The sequence below is a fragment of the Rhinoraja longicauda genome, chromosome 3, assembly GCF_053455715.1.
Source record: "Rhinoraja longicauda isolate Sanriku21f chromosome 3, sRhiLon1.1, whole genome shotgun sequence".
NCBI classification, from domain to species: Eukaryota; Metazoa; Chordata; class Chondrichthyes; order Rajiformes; family Arhynchobatidae; genus Rhinoraja; species Rhinoraja longicauda.
The window spans coordinates 60725502-60747747 of NC_135955.1; the positions used below are offsets into that span (position 1 = coordinate 60725502).

General features: G+C 38.7%; 1 protein-coding gene across 2 annotated transcripts in view; it reads left to right on the forward strand.

Moving 5' to 3' along the window:
- The window catches only part of carnmt1 (carnosine N-methyltransferase 1), a 51568-nt gene extending 36074 nt beyond the window's left edge, over positions 1-15494 (forward strand). The window contains exons 7-8 of one of the 2 annotated variants that reach the window (XM_078396249.1): positions 3126-3229; positions 10329-15494. In XM_078396249.1, coding sequence (XP_078252375.1) covers positions 3126-3229; positions 10329-10469 — 245 coding nt within the window. In that variant the 3' untranslated portion in view covers positions 10470-15494. Of the gene's footprint in view, positions 1-3125; positions 3232-10328 lie in introns of those variants that run through there. The other variant, XM_078396250.1, reaches the window with a different exon arrangement.
- Positions 15495-22246: the final 6752 nt, after the last annotated feature.

Below are 22246 nucleotides of genomic sequence, written 5' to 3' on the forward strand. Positions count from 1 at the left end.
TCTACTATTCCCCTCAGCTGATGAATCCGTATTCTTCCATGTTAAACAACACTTGGAAGATGCAGACTAAGCAACAAAATCACAATGTCTACTATAGGCAGGATAACTTCAATAATGTTTTGGTGATTGGACGGCATAGCTATGATCCGAGCAACACACCTGCCAGACTGGAATTAATAGGAAGGATAATACTCCTTCATCTTGTCCTCATAATTAATTGTTGCTGACACATCTGTCCAGGAGGGCATGAGTAGAAGTAAGCGATGCCAATTCTTGCAGAGTCAGAATCGCCCGTTTACACCAAGGAGATTATTGATTGGCACAAAATGAGACAGATTTGGAACAAACCCATAATTGGTCACGCATCCAGCCAAACTATCAAAGTACATTTGATACACTAATATCAATATTAGCACTGATGCAACATTATGAATAATTACGCAGGTTATCCCACCCATGGACAAAACTGGAAAAATCCAATCTGGCTACTTACCACTTAGAACATAGATCAGGACAGCACAGGAACCAGCTCTTCAGCCCACAATGTCCTTGCCGAATCTGATGCTTTGTTAAAATAGTCTCCTATGCCTGTACGTGATCCGTATCCTTCCAATTCCTGCATATCCATGTACCTATTTAAAAGTCTCTTAAATACCATTTTCGTATCTGCCTCTGTCATCACCCCAGGCAAGCTGTTCCAGGCTCATGCCACTCTGTATTAAAGCTGGCACGCACATTTAACCTTTTGCCCCTCTCACATAAGAGCTGTGCCCTCTAGTTTTTGAAATTTCCACCTTGGGGGGGGAGGGGGAGAGGAAAATTTCTATTTGTCTACCCTATCTATGCCTCATAATTGTACATACTTCTGCCTGGTCTCTCTTCAACTTCCAATGTTCCAGAGAAAACAATCCGTTTGTCCAACCTCTCTAATGCAGGCAGCACTCTGATAAATGTCTTCTACATCCATTCAGATACCTCCCATCCTTCCCATAATGAGGCAACCAGAACTGCATACAGTGCTCCAAATGCAGTCTAACCTATGCCCTGTAAAGCTGATGGCCATCATTTTCCAATTAATAGGCTTAGATGGGGTAAGAATCTTATCAGGAATGAGAATGCTGAAGATCAGAGAAAAGGTCTGGTGTGCAGAAGAAGCGTCCTGGCTAAGAAAGAGGATGCAGAAGTAATAGACAAAGAACTTGGCATGGTGAAGTTAAGAATTCAAGTGTTTACAGCTAAATGTTCATTTAATAACCTTTGAACTATTTGCAGTTTCCATATCACACCACTTAAGAATTATGTTCTGAGTGCTAATGTTTTCAACTTTTTGAAAGAAAAGTTTGGAACAAAACATTTGGACAGATATATGGATAGGAAGAGTTTAAAGGATTATTGAAATTAGATGTAATTTTCCAAATATAAACACATTTTCTTAATCTTAGCATTTTTTCTCATGCTCACTTCACAACCCCTTCATTTCATCTGCAAACATCAACCATTCCTCCAAAACCAACATTCGCCATTAATAAAGGAAATAAATATTGATGGACTAATATTTGGTCTTTGTGAGGATACCTTTTATTGTGTTTTAATAGTGTACAGTGTGTCTGACTGAAATGACAAGTTACATATTTTGAATGTTAAATCAGAGATATTGAAGATTTAATGTTCATGATGTCATAAAAGGCCACATAAAAAGTTCATGTTTTGGTGCTCAATCTACAAGGAAGGGGTTATATCAAGTGTTTTTAATTCAATTACAATATACTTAACTTGTTTCTCGGTTCATATAATAACAAATATAGGAATGATATCCAAAGTCAAGATTATCTTGGTTTACCCACAAAATTCTTTATATCGTGAATAAATTAAAATCTTTGGAAGGTTTACCTTCTACCTCCAATTATGGAAACCTGGATGGAATTTGTAAATGAATAACTTAGTTAATGAAGACAGATGATAACTCACAATTGTGGGTACCAGCAATGTCAATGAGAAAGGATTTCTGTGAAATTCTGATGCCTTTCAAGTGTACTAGAACTAAAAAAGCATGATGATACTATACTTTCAAAGTTATAGGTACTTCAATTTTAATGTGAAATTCTGTAATATAAGATGTGTACAGCACTGCGATAATTTATATTTCAATAAGCTGATTATAATTGTACAGAATTAAACAATGTTTAACAATTTTCAAAACAACCAAGTGTTAATTTCATTGGTCAACATTATATTCCTCAATATATGTTACGATTAATATTTATATATCCACATGCCAAATCAGCTGAGACCTCCGTCTGATCTTCTAAAGCTCATAGATCCATCAAATCAAACATCCATAATGGATGTAATTGCAAATTTTCTCATGCTATCCCTGAGCTAAGCACATCTTTTTTTCCTTATCATTACTACTGATATTGACTTTGGCAGTCAGCTTTCTGGAAAAAGTAAACATCTCCCAGAATACATGCACATCGTAGAATTAGCACAGACAATATTGATTCTATTGCCAATTCTTCAGATTCAAACCATAATATTTTAAATAATCTTTTTTTTTAATGTCTGCACAGGATTCATGTAGAATATTGCAAATGGTTTACATTTTTAATCAAAATTAATTGGAAAGAAAGACAATGAATGCCAAGGAGCCTCAGCACTAAAAAATGACGTAAACTGGTGTTTGATTGTCAGACCCAAAGAACCACAGATGCTGCTTTACATCTAAAGGATCGATTGATTGTTCGTGCTAATTGTTAAATGCTGATTATACTTAGAAACAAAATTAAATAGGTCACAATAAAAGCAATGATCAGGGAGCTGTGTAAATGCAGGTAACTAATCCACGAACACTAAATACCAACTTTGTTTCAATTATTTATCAAATGTATTAGAATTTTTAAGATGAATCTCAGCATACTCTAAGTAGAGCAGTGTGACAAATTTTAATGCATTTTTCTAATATAACAGAAATCACAAATAATACCCCAATCTATTACAAAGCTCTCCTTTATTAACCACTTTATATGCAAACTTCTCTGCAAGTTTGTGGTGCCATGAGTCATCTTATTTGTTACCTTGTAAATTAATTGATCGATTACAACTTAAATCAAACAATTTTTTCCTAGGTCCATTGCTCTATCATTTTGAGAATATGGCAAATGAAAAATCAATTGAACTGAGTTATGAAGATATCAGGCATTGTATACTTGAATATGGATTCAACTTGGAGGTAAGAACCTTGATCATACATAATTTTAAGAAAAGATAAGTCCACTATGAATATAAAAGACGATCCCGTTGTCTAGATTGTGTAAGAAGATAACTGCAGATGCTGATACGAATCAAAGGTATTTATTCACAAAATGCTGGAGTAACTCAGCAGGTCAGGCAGCATCTCGGGACAGAAGGAATGGGTGACGTTTCGGATCAAGACCCTTCTTCAGTCTGAAGAAGGGTCTCGACCCGAAACGTCGCCCATTCCTTCTCTCCCGAGATACTGCCTGACCTGCTGAGTTACTCCAGCATTTTGTGAATAAATACCGTTTGTCTAGATTAATTTATGCACTACAGTTTGTACTTTATCCTTTATATTTAATTACCCTCCACAAGAATGAGAGAATGAGGCAACCCATGCATGGATGAAAATGTTGTCATGATTAATGATAGCCATTACTTTGTATAATTTTTCATTACTATACTTAGTAAAACCCAAAGATGAAAGTCACTGGTATGGTAATTAGAAATTAATTGAAGGATATTGTTGTTCGGCCTTGAATTGGAACAAAGTCTTGAGCCTCTGGATGTCAATATTGGATTACACAGTCTAAATCAAAATTATATTGACTTGTTCAACGCTGCAATTTTTTCTTCATTTTATCATCCAAGTTGATATTTTAAAGATCTATTGACTTCTGATATAGAATCAGTAGAATTAAAATTGTTGGAGAATTTGTATTGTTTGAGCACATACAGAACTAAAGTAAAAAAATATCAAAGCATTACCACTGATATTCATAAGTACATTTAATATTTTTTCCAGTAAATTAAATTTTTGGGGCATTCATAAATTCTGTAATTCGCTATAGAATATACAGGCAAAAATAAAGGGCACAAATTGGAATTTGAGCAATGAATACATAATATATTCGTTGTATTTAGAACATATTTATTGTATACACAATTAAGATTAATTGTTGTAAACTCCTACTTAAGATTTAAAATACCAGAAATATTGCAACAGTTTGCTTGAAAATTTAGAAACTATCATTCAATGACCTTGGGAAGTAAGGATTTACCATTTGGGATAGTTATGTTATTTTCGCTAGAATGTGTTACAAAAACCAAAAAAAATATTTAAAAGACGACTGCAATTCAAAATTGCCTCGACATATTTATTGCATGTTGCCAACTACACCTTCATAGTGGTTGCAGTTGACTCAAGACTGAATATGGTATAGTTATTGTCATGTGTACTTCAGTACCGTGAAAAGCTTTTGTTTGCATGCTATCCAATTAAATCAGATTATACTATACATGCGTATAATCAAGCCATACAAAGGTGCAGCAAGTAATGCAGAGAGAAAAATACCACAATGCAGAATATAGTTTACAGCATTATAGTGTTACAGTTCCAGACAAAAAGTTCAATGTTTACATTGAGGTAGGTTGGAAGATCGGGACTACATTCTAGCTTATGGGAGGACTGTTCAGTGGTCTGATAACAGAGGGGTAGAAGTTGTTTGTGAGTCTCGTGGTATGTGCTTACAACCTTTTGTATTGTCTGCCCGACGGGAGAATGGAGAAGAGGGAATCATTGGGGTGAAAATTGTCCTTGATTATGTTGGCTGCTTTCCTGAGACAGTGTGAAGTGCAGGTGGAGTCAGTGGTGGGGAGTCTGGTCTGTGTAATGGACTTGACTACATTCACAGCACTCCATAATTTCTTGCAGTCATGGGCAGAGCCGTTCCCAAACCAAGCTGTGATACAACCCACTAATATGCTTTCTACAGGACATCTGTGGGTTGGCAGGAGTCGTTGGATACATGGTGAACTTATCTCCTGAGAAAATAGAGGCTTCTGTGTGCCTTTTTGACTGTTGCTTTGCTTGGTTGCACACCTTTCTCCAGCCCAGAGATTTATCTTTAATAATCAGCTGATTAACCAGTGACCACTGATAATTGGTAAATATTTCAGATAAATAGTTTTTGATTAAACATTCTTGATTCTTGAAGAGTATTTCATTATCATTTGCACTCGGAACAACAATAACATCTTTACACTGCTGCTTTATAGGCACATTTCACTGTTCCTCGGTACATGTGACAAATAAAGTACCATAAAGTGCCATACCATTGACACAACAAATAAATATACAATAATCAATAACACAATAAATTATCAGTACTATAACATGATAGATTATCAGTACTATCAGTAACCAGACCTAATAGTACAAACCGAAGTAAGTAGTGCAACCAAAATAAAATCCACAGCAGATTATTGCTGAGGTAAGGTTATAGTTTGGGTTATGCAGTGTGGTTCAAGACCCTGGTGGTTGATGGAAGAGCTGTTCTTGAACCTGGCAGTCATCTTGAACCTCGCCGTCATGGTTCTGCTCCTGTACCACCTTCCCAATGGTGACAGCAAGATGAGAGGATGGCCAGAGTGGAGTACATTTTTGATGTTAGCTGCCTTTTTGAGGCAATGTTTACTGTAGATCCCCTCGATGGTGGAGAGGTCAATACCCATGATGGGCCTGACACTGTCCTCTATTTTCTGCAACCTCCTTCATTCCTAGACATTTGAGTTCCGAACCAGGCCATGATGCAACCAGTCATTGTGCTCTCTACCATACACCTGTAGAAGTTCAAAAGAACACACTGGGTGGTAGGTGTATGGAATGAGTTGCCAGAAGAAGTAGTTGATGCAGGTCCTATATCAACATTTAAAAGACATTTGGACAGATACATGGATAGGAAAGGTTTTGAGGGAAATAGGCTAATTACAGGCAGGTCAGACTAGTGTACATAGGGCATCTTGGTCGGCATGGATAAGTTGGGCCGAAGGCCCTGTTTCCATGCTGTATGACTCTAATATTCGGCAACATGACAAATCTCCTAAATCTAAGGAAGTAGAGGCTTAGATTCCATCAATGTGCTGAGATTCCATCATTGATTCCATCAATGTGCTGAGCCCAGGACAGATCTTCATAAGGGATAGGAATTAGGGCATTCTGCCGATCAAGTCTACTCCGCCATTAAATCATGGCTGATCTATCTCTTCCTCCTAACCCCATTCTCCTGCCTTCTCCCTATAACTACTGACACCTGTACTAATCAACTGATTGTTGACTCTCCTTGTTGCCATTTTGATAATGAACATGGTCATGAATCCTCTGCTTTTCCTGAAATCAACAATCAGTTCGATCAGTTCAACATGTAACAAGTTTATTTTTAATATTCAGGATATGTAGGGAGGGAAGGAAAGAACAAAAGGAAGGCTTGTTATGGAGCGAAAAACATAAGAGATTAACTGACAAATAGAATGTTGGAACAAGGCAAAAGTGGCTAATAAGGAGGCAAGTAAAAATTAGCCTTTTCAAATCCATTTAAGGGTTATGGCTACACTATCATTGCCTGTATTTGAGTCTTATTGAATCTTAAGTCTTAATTGCTTTTGAGAAGGTGGTGCTGTTACATCCCACAGTGATATCCTAGATTGGGATGATCAATGGTTCAATGGTACTTTATTGTCTTCTGTACCCAGACATTACTTTAGAGTGGAAACAGGCCCTTCAGCGTGCTGATGAGCAATCACCCCATGCACTAACCTGCACACGCTAGGAACAATTTTACAACTTATCAAAACCAATTAACCTACAAACCTGTACATCTTTTGGACTGTGGGAGGAAACCGGAGCACCCAGAGAAAACCCACACGGTCATGGGGAGAATGTACATACTCCGTACAGACAGCATCCATAATCTTTGAACCCGGGTCTCTGGCAGTCGCTGCCCGGATAAGGCAGCAACTCTACCCTTGTGCCATTGCTGCCCATTGTATCTAGTGTACAATGAAATCCCTTTTTTGCATATAGTTCAGTAAAAATCTTACAATACATAGGCACAATCATACTCAAATGCAAGAATGTAGGAATAGTAGATTATACTGAGACAGCACACAAGAGTCATAGAAACATAGAAAATAGGTGCAGGAGTAGGCCATTCGGCCCTTCGAGCCTGCACAGCCATTCAATATGATCATGGCTGATCATCCAGCTCAGTAACCTGTACCTGCCTTCTCTCCATACCCCCTGATCCCTTTAGCCACAAGGGCCACATCTAACTCCCTCTTAAATATAGCCAATGGACTGGCCTCAACTACCTTCTGTGGCAGAGAATTCCACAGACTCACCACTCTGTGTGAAGAAATGTTTTCTCATCTCGGTCCTAAAAGACTTCCCCCTTATCCTTAAGCTGTGACCCCTGGTTCTGGACTTCCCCAACATCGGGAACAATCTTATTATTCACAAAATGCTGGAGTAACTCAGCAGGTCAGGCAGCATCTCGGGAGAGAAGGAATGGGTGACGTTTCGGGTCGAGACCCTTCTTCAGACTCCACAAAATGCTGGAGTAACTCAGCAGGTCAGGCAGCATCTCGGGAGAGAAGGAATGGGTGACGTTTCGGGTCGAGACCCTTCTTCCCGCATCTAGCCTCTCCAACCCCTTAAGAATTTTATATGTTTCTATAAGATCCCCCCTCAGTCTTCTAAATTCCAGCGAGTATAAGCCTAGTCTATCCAGTCTTTCTTCATATGAAAGTCCTGCCATCCCAGGGATCAATCTGGTGAACCTTCTTTGTACTCCCTCTAAGGCAAGAACGTCTTTCCTCAGATTAGGAGACCAAAACTGTACACAATACTCCAGATGCGGTCTCACCAAGGCCCTGTACAACTGCAGCAGAACCTCCCTGCTCCTATACTCAAATCCTCTTGCTATGAATGCTAACATACCATTCGCTTTCTTCACTGCCTGCTGCATCTGCACGCTTGCTTTCAATGACTGGTGCACCATGACACCCAGGTCACATTGCATCTCCCCTTTTCCCAATTGGCCACCATTCAGGTAATATTCTGCTTTCCTGTTCTTGCCGCCAAAATGGATAACCTCACATTTATCCACATTATATTGCATCTGCCATGCATTTGCCCACTCCTAATCTATCCAAGTCACTCTGCAGCCTCCTAGCATCCTCCTCGCAGCTAACACTGCCACCCAGCTTTGTGTCATCCACAAACTTAGAGATATTGCATTCAATTCCCTCGTCCGAGTCATGGCGTTTCCGGCTCCATCTTGTACCCATCAAGTTCAAAGTTAAAAATGTCAGTCTTAACTTGGTCATAAAGGCCTGTTGTCTTGGCGGTGACACTGGGTCAGAATTGTAGGGGGGTCAACCTGGCCAAGCAATGTTGTCGATGCCCTCCATTGCTGCACCGTCACTCCGAGCTGTTGCAGGCTACTTCCAATCCATATGCTCGGCCAGTTGGAACGGCTCCCAATCTAATCAAACCCTAGGTTGCTGTCAGGCCTCCAGCGATCCACTGCACAAACACAACGATCCAGATATGTCAATCGGCGAACAACCCGTCCCTCGCCACACACACTCACACACACACTTCAGCCTCCAGTCCCGTGTCCCGTGAACTCCCACACCCGACGTTCGACCATCCAAAGTCTCTCTGATGGTGTAGAAGGCAAGCCCCCAGCCCACTCACTGATAGCGCTCCTCTCCTCTGTGCACCGCCGCCGCCATGGTTAATTTTGAAAGGTTAATTTACAACAACCAAAGCCATCTTTCTTCATTAAAGGCATGATTCCAAAAGTTGGTGAATTTCTCCCTTGCGTCCTATTGGTTTAGGTTTTGTAGCCACACTCATTCAAGTTCTTGTTATTCAAATGCACTTATTCCCAACTTATCTCTGCTCCACTATTTTGGCCACATATAGCCAACACTGTAATAAGCTCTGAAATCAAGTGGTTTGTGCAAATTCACTGAATTCTAAGCATTTTTTAGTCTATTGAGAATGTGGGAGAATGACATTCATGGAATTGCTCTGAGAATTTGCATTGACCGGAACGTCTAATGTGTCATAATGAAATATTAAAATAATATAAATGCAGTTGCACTTACATGGATTGAATTAATTTTTTTGGAAAGGACATAGTTTTAAAAATTTGTACCTTGTCGGGTCGATGTCACTAATTAAAACAGTATGGTGAGAGGCCAGGCTCAGCAAATTTTGATGCACAAGCCTCAAATGCTATATCCACACGATTGTTTGAACATATAGCTATTGCTGAATCAAATGCTCTGAAGCATTTCTTCACCGTACAATTTTGACAGGAACGAACTTCAGTGATGTTGTGGACCTTGGAAGGAAGCACAAATGAATTCGTCATTTGGTTCTGTTGGCTCAAAATGGTTCTTAATGCACCCTCAGCCCTCATGATCTGGGCTTGACTGTTGTAGGGGATGGCTTTTATATCTGAAGCTGGAAGCAGTAAACATTTTGATGCTGTAGAAGAAGAATATGAACTAAAAGTTTGGAAATGGGAGTAAGTTGATTAGCACTTTGGCCAGTTTGGACATCGCTCACTCAATTCACTGTTTCTCAGGAAGCATAATTTGAACATAGATATAATTTTTGCTTCAATAGTCATCAATAGAGCTATACCTCATTTTTTATTACCCTTTAAGCACAAACGTCAAAAGACTGAGAGATGTCAAATTCAGAATAAGAGGTGTAAAGAGGTATGTAAGAATACTCACCCGCTACTTTATTTTTACGTATAGGTGTGAGATCATTTCAAACTTTGATTTATTATGGTTGGTATATGGTGCTGCCTGCCATGTATTCTCAGTGAGCTCTGAGTATCATACCTGTTTTTCATTTCCGCTTTTCAAATCTGGCACAAATTCTGGTGAGTATGCTGGGTATGGTGGAAAGTGCAAAAAGAACATATTTTGTGTTGGGAGAGGAATGTGAAGAATTAAAATAAATGAACAACAATTATAAAATGAATTGGAAGATCGAAAACAGAAAACAGTGGACAAAAAGTGTAAAACAAACAAAGCTTTATTTGAAAATCTAAAGTAAAACCCATTTAGAATAATACCTTGTACTATAAAATAACTCAAAGTAACCATATATGAAGCAAAATATTTTGACATGTGGGAAGAAACATGAGTTTCAATGTTGTAGTTGGAAAGAGATTATTTCATTAATTTCATTAAATTCTGTGGTGATAAAATTATTTTTTCTCTTGCAGGTGGAAAAAAACTCTGTACCATCAACATACACAGAAAATGACCAATCCATGTTAAAATACCTTTATGACTGTGTCTTCTTTGTTGCCAGAAAGCCTGCATATGCATCACCTCTAAATGGCTTTGCACCAATAAACAGTTGAGAATGGAACAGTTCAGTTTTTCTGTGATGACAGACTTTAGATTATAAAATGGAGAAGGGAGTTACTCAGAGTCTGGACAATCCAATGACTCAGGAGATCACCGTACTCTAATAGTGCCTTTTTCATGTTAAATTATCTTCAGGAATTCCAAACTATTGCAGTGGTGATTTTGGACAACCAGAAATGTGCAATGAAATAATTATCCATAAAATTGGCGAATGAAGCAACATTGAAGAAAGAAAAAATAGGATATGATATTCTATTATTTTGTGCTGATGTTACCATGTTGGTATTTGTAAGCACACCCTTGTCTCTCTTTTTGGCTATTGCTGTGCCCCCATGCATGCACTCCCTCCATACGTTCTGAACCTTGACACATTGTATCATCATCCTTCATGTTTTGCCACATTGTTGAAATCAGAATGTTAATGGATTGTATATGTTTTTGTAGACTTTTGAGCTTGTTGAATATTTTGTGTGATTGTTATTTTAGCTGGATACCATTTTTGTTACAACTGAATAAGTTTTCCACTTTTACTGTGTAGTTTTCTAAAAGCTGGAATGAGGGATTTGCACTCTGATTTGAATTAAGTTACGGGGATCTCTTCCGGCCGTGATGTACTTAAAACAAGTTTGTAGCATCGATGTAAAATGCTCAAAATATGCCATATGTCTTGACTGACTTTTCAGCATTAGCCTTCTTGTGCATTGCTGGACTTTGTTGTCGCTGTTCTTTAAACTCATTATCTGCTGTTCTTACGGAAGAGGTTAATCAGTATGGTTCTACTTAATTTATTGGTGGAGTATTGTTTCTAATATAACATCATTTAAAACAAAATCTATGAAAAATATTGAAATGAATTATACATATATGGGGTTTTATTTGTTTGGAAAAAAACAGCTTCAGCTTCTAGCTTTGCATCATGCCAAAACACATGCAGCCGTTAAAACCAATAACGCCTTTCTTAACTCCTCGCACTTTTCACCATTCCGTGTATTATAACCGTTCCTTGTGGCATGGGGTGAAGTTCAATGTCAAACCACCCAAATCATGTGATTTAATTGCAGATATCTTACTATAGCTCTGTCAAACAATCCCCACTTTTAAAAATCTTGCAATTAGAATATAATTATCCTCATAAACGTAATTTCCATCAAAACATACAGATTAGCAGATATTGAGAATGTTATTTCAGAATTATTTTCCTAGCTCATTCTTTGTTCCAGTGTACATTTTTAATGTATTCTCATGAAACAAATTGTAGTCTATATGATACAATCTCACATGACTTCATGAAGCAAAAAATTACCCCATTTGTCAACAATTGCTGCAATTTAATAATTCCCATGATAATACAAAGGATCTGATAGTGTAGTCTCATAATTGAACTTCCATGACAAAAGTAGGTATTGGTCACTATATTCAATATTCAGTGTTGCGAGTACAGCATAATATCTGTTGTCAGTGAGTGCGTTCATCTCTAGGGTATTCAGAAAATCGCTTAATTTTTCATTTAAGAACTACTTACACCAATCAGTATGATAGCTCTAATTCAGAATATGTTGTTTTGTGAAATGCACATGGGTAATCTGCAGATCACCTACTTTTGAATGACATTTTACGTTATATGGCCCTTAAAACAATCTAGTTTCAATAAAACAAAAAAGCAAAAAAATACCAACTTTTAAAGCTGTAATATTGATTAATTTATTCAAAATGTGATTATTTTAACACACATCTGCCAAAGATACAAACACAGTTCAATTCCTTGAAATGTTTGCATCTAAAATAAGGTTAAACAAAATAATTTTAATTAGTATGTTCAGGCTTTTGCAACTGGAATTCCTGAATATTAAACATTTTGAAGCAAAATAAAATTATTAAGTTATTTTTATAACCTCAAGACAATAGTTAAAAGTAATCAACATTCCTGTTGATTTGTCAGTATTTCCAAACTTGAAAATGTACAGTAACAAATGACTAAAATTGGAATTGTTGGCTATTGCCTCCAGTTCTCCCAATCTGTGAAAAAGTACAAATATGTATGGAGGTTTTCACAAACAAGTTGTCTTTGAGCAGTTAATTTAAAAAGATAACTATGACATTAACCAATGCCAATGACGAGCTTTATAAAAATCCCCACTTCTTCCTCCCCTCAGTAAGTTTTCTATTCTGGTTAATCATTGGGCTTCAGGGAAATATATTGCTTTCTTAATTCTTAAACTTCAATTACACTCCAAACAAATAAATCCAAGTGCTGTCCCAGATTAAAATCGACCATGTTTTTGGATTCAAATTTCATCTTTTATTTTCCTCTTGAATTTCACATGCTCCTTCCTCTAAGAAAGATGAAGGGCATTGATATGATTCTAAAACTTTTGGGAAATTCCATATTTGCTGGGTGCTGAAAATTTTATCAAAATGTCAAAAGCTGACTGTACCTCATCACCAGAAAAGTATATTTATTTTGTTGGAAACTATTATGTTTTCTACTATTCAGGGTATCACAGTTCAAGTATCTTCAAAGGTTTTGAAGGCACTTGTTCCATGTGATCTTCTGACAATTATTAATTCAGTTTTATTTAAAGTATGATCAATGTTGAAATTGTCATTAGTTGAACCATTGTGGCAATGACTCAAAAGGCCATTTTCATGTTACGATGTTTAATTAGACCAGGTAGGTCTGAACACAAATATTATCTACGTATTATTATGTATTTGTTAAACAACTTCCAGTTTTACTGATTTGTCTTTGAAGAGTTTCATGCAGATTAATACAAATTCTTTGGTGGATGGATGGAGGGATTTGTTCAAACCTATTATTTTTACCTGCAGAACATTTGCCTTTGGTTTACAAATGTTTTTCAAAAGTGTTTTTCGACTTGTTTAGATATATTCAATTTTGTTTGAAACAAATATGCATCAAACATACAATATGCCGCCTTTAAACATACATGATCGCCAAATGCTTTTCCCAAACCTTGTGCCTATTATGTTGATGAATTGGTTAAAAACATCTATCTTCTCCTTGGATCAATGTCATTCTGCAATATATTGTTATAATACAAGAAAGTATTTTAAACAATTTAAGAATTAATTTGGCTTCAAAATGAATTTGCATTTTAGTTTAATTTTATTTTGAGGGTGATAGTCAACGTAAACCCAGTTAATATGCAAAAGAAAGATGCCACCCTGTATTTGTAAAATTAATTCAATAGGCAAGCAATTCTGTTAATCTCAATTTCAGCAAATGCATTCTTCTGACAGATTTGTAAGCAAGACCTTTGTACACAACATCAAATTTAATTTACATCGCTCTTTTTCTGTTCAGTTGTATTTAAGATTATACATTATAGCAACTCAATTGTCTTTGGTGCAGTGACAAAGGCTCCTACTAAGATACTAGCAAGATTAAGCAAATATAGTTGAATAACAATAGACATGTAATTCTGAGTGCAATTGGTGAATTGATAGCATGTTGCTAACTCTAGAATTTCAGTTAGCCTGTCTGTTTTCAGCTGTCTAGTGTACTGTTAAAACGAAGCATCTTAGTATTAGCTGTAAGAGGTAAAATGATTGACTTCTAGCCAGTTTCATTTCTTAGATATCTTGGAAACTTTTCCACCACTAAGTGTGCAAGAGTCAACATGGTTGCTTAAAAATCATACAACAATTGAAGCAAATTGCCTGTCTCAAATATAAATCACCAAAAAATGTATTTCCATCAATCCTTTAGAATATTGAGATTAAATTGTTAAAAGTACTACTAGAAATTCTAATGAAACTGTATTAGATCTGAAAACTGGAGCCATTGTTTACATTTTCCATTAATGATTGTGCTCGAAGGATGAGTGCAAGTAGTTTAACTGAAAAGGACAATGACCTGTATATTAACTCCGTTTCTCACCACAAATGCTCTGCCCTCCTAATATTGCCAAGTTCTGCTTTCAGATTCCAATGCCTGTGGTACTTTTTTCCTTCATGTTTGCATTATTTTGGCCGTTTACCACTGGACATTAAACCATTGTTAACCATGTCTTTTTTTTCCTGGCTACATTGACCAGACACTTGAACAGAAAAGAGATAAAGACAAAATACTTGAAAGCAGTAAAACACCCGATAACACAACATGCTTGGGACATTGGTGCTGCTAGACAGGTAGATTTTCTGGACTATCAGATACTATTTTTGTTAACATCTCAACATTTCTTAATTAACTTTTTGGCAGAAGATATACGATAGTTGAAAGAGAGCGCAGGCCCAGAGGAACGTAGAAAGTGAGTGTAAAACAGGCCCGGGGGATGTGGAAGGAAGTTTGTAAACTGGGCCTGGATGAGCAGAAAGGGAATGCAGCAATCATTACCAAGTGAGACAGATGCTGAACCATCAGGATTTCTGAATTGTCAGATAGCAGATCATCGGAGTTTTACTGTTATGTAATTTGCAACTATAACAAATTGTTTACATATTGTATCTTGTAGATATTAAAAATTCATTACAGTGTTCTGCAAAAAAAATCACTATTGAGCCAAATCGGCAAAGTTAGAGCAGAAATAATTTGGGTTTTTTGGACCCATATTAAAGGAGGAAAGTGATTTGCAGAGGTTTATGAAGCAGGTAAAAGTGAAGGTACAACTGCCAGTGAAGGAATGATTAAAATCAAGCATGTTCAAGAGGTTTAGAGAGTGTAACAAACTTGCATGTTGTGAGGCTTGATGTTTGAGGGGAGCAAGGGTCATAAGTATTTGGAAAATAAGAATGCGAAATCTAAAAATTCTAGATGTAAGTGTTTCACAACAAAGTTAACACTTTTAAAGCAGTTTTGTAAAACAACTGATAAATGATTCAGCAAAATGATTTGAGGCATTGCCTCTGTTTCTTGATGGCTTAATGCTGAACATGATTTTATTCTCCTGCATACACTATTCAAAGTACAGTATTTTGAACCAATAATTACAATTATAATAAGCACAGTGTAGATGCCTACTGGAGTAACTCCATTTCTGTAAACGAGTTTTGCAAAACCAAGAGTAAAAAATACCAATAAACTATTTTGTTAATATATCTGTTTCTCTATATTCTATTCTAATTTTAAACATAGAATATTGTCATCAATGTACTATTTACCATGTCTGCCTTTATAATGAAAATGAAGTTTCATCACTTGGGATCTTTTAAGAAATGTATACCTAGAACATTGGGTCGTCTTTCTGCATTCTTATTGCACAAATTAAATCAGGGGAAATGGGGTGGGGTGAACAAAACATTTTCAAATGCAGTTGCAGAGTCAAAACCTACTCCAGTGATTGTATCTGCAAATGGATAGGTTTTCTAAATGCAAAACATTCTTAGATTTGATTAACAATTTAACGCTGCAGCAGAAAGAATCTAAAAGTCTGGATGATATAAGATGGACCAAATTGGCATTCCCTTTCACAGTGTGATACTAATAACCAGTATACAGTTGCTAAATGCATCATCCAGATACAGGAGTGGGGAAACTAAAGTCAGGATGAAGGTTAGTAATGTTGTTGTAGCAATTGGAATGAACTGGATGGGAAATAATCAATTTCAAAACAGCTGTGAAAGCTGAGGTGTTTGAGTATGTTTAATGCAAATTCCTATCCTCACTACCACGTGGCACTGGGAATACTCCAAAGATCACTTCCCTTGATATCCTGCTTTTTAACCTTTAGCTTAACTCGCTATATTCACTCTGCAGAATCTCAGTCCTTTTCCTACCTATGTCATCGGTGCCAAGATAAAATGAGAGTACAAGGACTGAATGAGGTAGGTTGGGAGATCGGGACTTTACCCTCAGCTTATGGGAGAATTGTTCGGTAGTCTGATAAGAGCAGGGATGAACCTGGATGTGATTGTAGTTATTATCAGACTCTTGTGTCTTCTGCCCGAGGGGGAGAGGGAATGACCAGGGTGTAAATCATCCTTGATTATGTTGGCTACTTCCCTGAGGCAGAGTGAAGTGTAGTTGGAGTCAACTGGAGGAGGGGGGGGGGGGGGGGGGGGGGGCGGGCGGGCGGGAGCGGGAGCCTGGTTTGTGTGATGGACTGTGCTACATCCACAACTCTGCACTTGTTTTGGAGTCTTGGGCAGAGCTGTTGCCATACCAAGATGTGATACATCCCAATAGGATATTTTCAATGGTGCTTCTGTAGAAGTTAGTCAGAGTCATTGGAGACATGTTGAACTTCCTTATTCTGAGGAGGTTGAGGCATTGATGCACTTTTTTGGCTTTAGCTTCACTTGTTGGTACAGGACAATTTTTTGGTGATATTTACACCTAGGAACTTTTTGGGAACAATTGCCAGTGGTCAATCACTGGTAGGTAAAGGCATAGATATCAGCACAGGAGAAAGGATAAGGATGGGGGAAAATTCAAAATTTAGCGAGAGGCAGAAGAATCTGAAAACCTGGAAAAGAATTTAAAAATTCAATCATTGGCTGCTCATCTCTTTGGAGATCATCAAGTTAATGAGCATGAACGAAAATCGGTGGTTTCAAATTTGGCTAACAGAATGTTGGATCACATTAAGCTTATATAAGATGTAATATGTTGGCCAGCCAGGAGATCATTGGAAATCAAGTTCAGATGTAACAAAAGTACTTTTGGTGGGATTTGGGCAACAGATCAGCTGGGATAAAAATGCTGTTTAATGTTTTAAATTATAACATGCGCAAAGAAAACCGGTTGTGGTTGCTCCAGATCAATCATCCCAAGCTGAGCACACCACGGCAGGAATTCTTCAAGGCAGTGTCCCAGATCTAACCATATTCAGCTGCTTCACAAATGGTCATCTCCAACTAGAGTGAACCGAATCATCAAGCCTTGACATTCAAAGGCATTAGAATTACTGAGTACCTGGAGGTAATTAGTCATTAGAAATTAAATTGGACTAGCCATATCTTATGCCTACAAAAGTAGGTCAGATGCTGGGTGTATTCCATCAATCACCCTAAATATTAATTCCATCATTGGTGCACAGTGACTAATGTGAGCTAGCTCTCACATGCAGTGCAGTTACTCACCTGTCAGCATCTCCCAAACTCTGTCCTCGATCACCAAAAAGGACAAAGCATCAATGAGAACACCTTTGCCTGGTCTATTTCAAGCTGCACACCATCCAGACTCGGAAAGGTATCAGTAGGAATTTCTGGAAATTATTTTTAAAAACAGGCCAGTTTACCTTGAAACATAAACAATGGGTGCAGGAATAGGCCATTTGACCTTTCGAGCCAGCACCACCATTCAATGTGATGATGGCTGATCATCCACAATCAGTACCATGTTCCTGCCTTCTCCCCATATCGCTTGATTCCGCTAGGCCTCAGAGCTTCATCTGCAGTAACTCTTGAATGCATCCAGTGAATCAGCCTCCACTGCCTTCTGAGGCAGAGAATTCCACAAATTCACAACTCTGTGAAAATGTTTTTCCTCATCTCAGTTCTAAATGGCCCACCCCTTATTCTGAAACTGGCCCCTGGTTCTGGACTCCCCCAACATCGGGAACATGTTTCCTGCATCTAGCGTGTCCAATCCTTTAATAATTTTTTATGTTTCTATAAGATCCCCTCTCATCCTTCTTAATTCCAGTGAATGCAAGCCCAGTCGCTCCATTCATTCATCATATGACAGTCCTGCCATCCTGGGAAATAACCTTGTGAACCTATGCCGCACTCCCTCAATAGCAAGAATGTCCTTCCTCAAATTCGGAGACCAAAACTGCACGCAATACTCCAGGTGTGGTCTCACCAGGCCCTGTACAACTGCAGAAGGACCTCTTTGCTCCGATACTAAACTCCTCTCGTTATGAAGGCCAACATGCCATTAGCTTTCTTCACTGCTTGCTGTACTTGCATGCTTACTTTCAGTGACTAATGTACAAGGACACCCAGGTCTCGTTGTACTTCCCCATTTCCTAACCTGATAATTCAGATAATAATCTGCCTTCCTATTCTTGCCACCAAAGTGGATAACCTCGCATTTATCCACATTATACTGCATCTGCCCACTCACCCAACCTATACGTCACCCTGCATCCTCATAGCATCCTCGTCACAGTTCACACTGCCACCCAGCTTTGTGTCATCTGCGAATTTGCTAAAGTTGCTTTTAATTCCTTCATTTAAATCATTGATATATATTGTAAATAGCTGCGGTCCCAGCACCGAGCCTTGCGGTACCCCACTAGGCACTGCCTGCCATTCTGAAAGGGACTCATTAATCCCTACTCTTTGTTTCCTGTCTGCCAACCAATTTTCTATCCATGTCAATACCCGACCCCCAATACCATGTGTTCTAATCTTGCCCACTAATCTCCTATGTGGGACCTTATCAAAGGCTTTCTGAAAGTCTAGGTACACTGCATCCACTGGCTCTTCCTTGTCCATTTTACTTGTTACATCCTCAAAAATTCCAGAAGATTTGTCAAGCATGATTTCCCCTTCGTAAATCCATGCTGACTTGGACCGATCCTGTTACTGCTATCCAAATGTGCTGTTATTGCATCTTTAATAATAGACTCCAGCATCTTCCCCACCCCTGATGTCAAGCTAACTGGTCAATAATTCCCTGTTTTCTCTCTCCCTCCTTTCTTAAAAAGTGGGATAACATTAGCTACCCTCCAATCCACAGGAATTGATCCAGAATCTATGGAACATTGGAAAATTGTCATCAATGCGTCCATGATTTCTAGAGCCACCTCCTTGAGTACCCTAGGATGCAGACCATCAGGCCCTGGGGATTTATCAGCCTTCAGTCCCATCAGTCTACCCTACACCATTTCTTGGCTGATGTGAATTTCCTTCAATTGCCTTCTCCCTGCTAGGCTCCAGTACAAGTTGCTCTAAGAATCCATCTCGGAGCCACTACAAACTCCCTTTCTTGGGGCCCAGTACCAACCTGATTTTCCTAATCTATCTGCATGTTGAAATCTCCCATAACCACTGTAGCATTACCTTTGTTACATGATAATTTTAACTGCTGATGCAACTTGCACCCTATCTCCAGGCTACTGTTTGGGGGCCTGTAGGTAACTCCCATTAGGGTCTTTTTACCCTTACAATTTCTCAGTTCGATTCACAATGACTCCACATCTGATTCCATGTCACCCCTCACAAGGGACTGAATTTCATTCCGTATCAACAGAGCCACCCCACCCCCTCTGCCCACCTGTCTGTCTTTTCGATAGAACGTATACCCCTGAATATTCAGTTCCCAGCTCTGATCCTCTTGCAGCCATGTCTGTTATTCCCACAAAATTATACTTACCAATTTCTAACTGAGCTTCAAGCTCATCCACTTTATTTCTTATACTTTGCGCATTCATATATAACACTTTTAACTTGGTCTTCACCTCCCCTCTCACACCGGTTCCTATTTCACCTGACCGTCCCAATTTGTCAACCCCTCCCCCCGCTATTTAGTTTAAACCCAACTGTGTAGCACCAGCAAACCTGCCTGCCAGAATGTTGGTCCCCCAGTTTGTAATATGTTTATCTCAACAGCAAAGCGTGATGGGAAAAGAGGCCGACATCGTGATGGTAACTTAAAGGTCATGTGAGGAGAGACAATAAATATATTCAGGAAGTAAAGATAAACAAAGGATGTTGTAACCAGGCCGAAAGCAATAAACCTGATCATGAGATTAGAGGAGTCACTTTTTGACACTCATTTTACATGTCAATGGGAGAATGCTTTTTCTAATTAACAAACAAATGTCCCAGCTGTCAGTTAGTTACAGACAATGACAGCAGAAATTTTAAAAGGATGAAAAATTACAAAGAAACATTGATTACTGTGAATTATTTCAAAAATGTAAAATCTGCTTGTAACCATTCTATCGTGAAAAGTAGATAATTGCTGTGGGTGTTGTGAGTCAGTAAAGCACTGAGTCCTCTCAGAGTGCTTCCCAGTATATGCTGCTATGACTTGAACAAACTAACTTGTTTGAGAAACTCACCACTACTCTATGTCTTTGCTCTACTCTATATCTTTGTGTGCTGTGCCAATCTGAGTCGTAATTAAGAATGTGATTGGACGCCACGTGAATGCCAGATTCAGGGTACTGGTCCAATACACAACTCCCTCCAACAATCTGCACCTTTGTTGTTCTTGGGTCTAGAGCCTGGAACTCCCTACCTATTGGTCCTGTAAATTTCCAACTCTATCTTTGATGAAAGATGAAAAGATATCTGTCTGGCATAACAAGGCCAACCCAGAAACTGAACCGGAGCCCACAACACACAATCCAGAGGTTTTCTGGGACATTCATGCAATTGGGTGCTGATTAAAACAACCAAAGCACAGGTGGATGGGGAGAAAGGATGAAGACAGTTTGCACTTGAGAGGAGGCAATTCCCTCCAGCCCCTGTGTTGGGGAAGGCTCCATACTGGAAGTTCACACATACACCCATTTCACAACTCAACCCGAGGATGAAGGGGTCCTAGCAAAAAACAAACTGCTGGAGGTACTGCTGAAGTGGACCAGGTATCATCTGTAGAGGGAATAAATAGATGACATTTGGGGTCAAGATCCTGCAGACTGACAGGAAAGTAGAGAGAAATCTGGAAAGGAGATGCTGATGTGGAACAAACCCTGGTAAATAAAAGGTTGATACTCCCATCGGGCAAAAGGTATAGAAGTGTGAAAACGCACACCTCCAGATTCAGGTACAGTCTTTTTCCCAGCTGTTATCAGGCAGCTGAACAATCCTACCACAATCCTACCACAATTAGAGAGCAGTCCTGAACTACTATCTACTTCATTGGAAACCCTCGGACTATCTTTGATCGGACTTTACTGGCTTTATCTTGCATTAAACGTTTTTGATATTATTGCCTTTATCATGTATCTGTGCACCATAAATGGCTCGACTGTGATCATGTATTGGCTTTCCGCTGCTGGTTAGCACGCCAAAAAGCTTTTCATTGTACCAATGAAACTAAGCTCAACTCAACTCATGAAGAGGGTGATTGGCTGATGGGTAGAGTAGGTGACAAAGGTTAGAGGTGAAAGGAGACAAAAGGATGTCGGATAAGGAGAGGAGTGAAATGTAAATCCAAAGGGAGGAACATTGGTGGAAGGCGTGGGGCGGGAAGGGAAAAGAGGGAGGATAAAAGGAAATTGTGGGATGGGGATGGCAGACCAGCTTAAGGAGGAGAAAAGAACAAGAGATGGGGTGGGGGAAATGTGTGCACACCCATAGCTCTCTAAACTGATCCTATCCATGTACCTGTCCAAATGTCTGTTAAATGTTATGATAGTACCTGCCTCAACTACCTCTGGCAGCTCGTTCTTTATACCCACCACCCTTTGTGTCAATGTGTAAATCTTTCCCCCTCACCTTTACACCTATGTTCTTGATTCCCCTACTCTGGGCAAAAGACTCTGCATTTCCCCTATGTATTCCCTCATGATGTACATCTTTATAAGATCATCCCTCATCCTCCTGCACTCTAAAGAATAAAGTCCTAGTCTACTCAACCTCTCCTGATAGCTCAGGCCCTCGAGTCCTGGAAACATCCTCATTAATGTTCTCTGCATCCTTTCCAGCTTAACAACATCTTTTCTATAACAAGGTGACCAAAACTGAACACAATACCCTAAATGTGACCACGCCAATGTCTTCAACAACTGTAAGATGATCTCCCTACTTCTATTCTTAATACTCTGATTGATGAAGGCCAAAGTCTTTTTGACCACCCTATCTACCTGCAATGCCACTGTCAAAGAACTATGTACCTGAACTCCTAGAT